This window comes from Coptis chinensis, chromosome 2 (assembly GCF_015680905.1).
Source record: "Coptis chinensis isolate HL-2020 chromosome 2, ASM1568090v1, whole genome shotgun sequence".
Classification (NCBI taxonomy): Eukaryota; Viridiplantae; Streptophyta; class Magnoliopsida; order Ranunculales; family Ranunculaceae; genus Coptis; species Coptis chinensis.
Genome location: NC_141457.1, coordinates 49,020,073 through 49,021,012, shown reverse-complemented (window position 1 = coordinate 49,021,012; position 940 = coordinate 49,020,073). Strand labels below are relative to the sequence as shown.

Sequence of the window (940 nt, the reverse complement as noted above, 5' to 3'; positions counted from 1 at the left end):
GACCAATGTTATATCTTTCTTGAGCAGCAACAGTAAGCACCCATAGATGGCAGAGAAGATGATCAGGAATATACAAGCTATGAAAGAGGATTTAGAACATTTTAATATATTTCATGTATACAGAGAAACAAACAGGCTAGCTGATGCACTGGCCCAAAACATCCCGAACCTTAGATATATAGAACTTGTACCCAGCTCATTTGCTGAGGATGTAAAGAAAATTATTAGGGATGATGCTAGCGGAAAGCAGTATGTAAGGTTGTAACAAGCTATTATTACTATTTTATTTTATGGAAAGGGGTAGGGGACCTCTATAAAAACCTCGTTTTCTAAAAAAAAAAAAAAAACAATGGAGGTAACCACTATGTCAGGAGATGAGGTGGTAATCTCAGTGGTGTATGCGAGTACAGAGATGAGATTGAGGAGAGAACTATGGAGAAGCTTAGTAGATTTTTCATGCCAAATTCAGAAACCATGGATGCTAATGGGTGATTTCAACTCCATCTTGAACTCTCATGAAAAAGTGGGTGGGCTGGAAGTTAGAAATCAGAACTTCGAAGATATTATGGAGTGTGTTAACCAAGCTGGACTAGTGGATATTAAATTCAAAGGCAATTTGTATACTTGGAATAACAGGCAAGTAGATCGGATAAGCTGTAAACTGGATCGAGTAATGGGAAATTCAGAGTGGATGGGGGCATATGAGGAACATGAAGCAGAGTTTCTGAATGCCGGAGCTATCTCAAACCATACACCCATGATTGTGAGATCAGTGGTACAAAGGAATCAAAAGGAAAGAGCTTTTAAATTCTTTAATTTCTGGTTTAGAGAGAAGGAGTTTATGAATACAGTGGCAGAGGCTTGGGGAAGTGAGGTGGTAGGGAATCCTATGTATACCTTCATGAGGAAGTTAAAGCTAACGAAAGCAGCTCTTATATAG

At 38.6% G+C, this 940-nt stretch overlaps 1 protein-coding gene across 1 annotated transcript; it reads left to right on the top strand.

Moving 5' to 3' along the window:
• Nucleotides 1–349: 349 nt before the first annotated feature.
• On the top strand, nucleotides 350–940 carry LOC147516368 (uncharacterized). Its single transcript, XM_086593239.1, has one exon. It carries the CDS (start codon nucleotides 350–352, stop codon nucleotides 938–940), a length of 591 nt encoding a protein of 196 aa, XP_086449365.1.

Coding starts and splice junctions, on each gene's coding strand:
- LOC147516368 (XM_086593239.1), top strand. CDS start 350: ATGGAGGTAACCACTATGTCAGGAGATGAGGTGGTAATCTCAGTGGTG.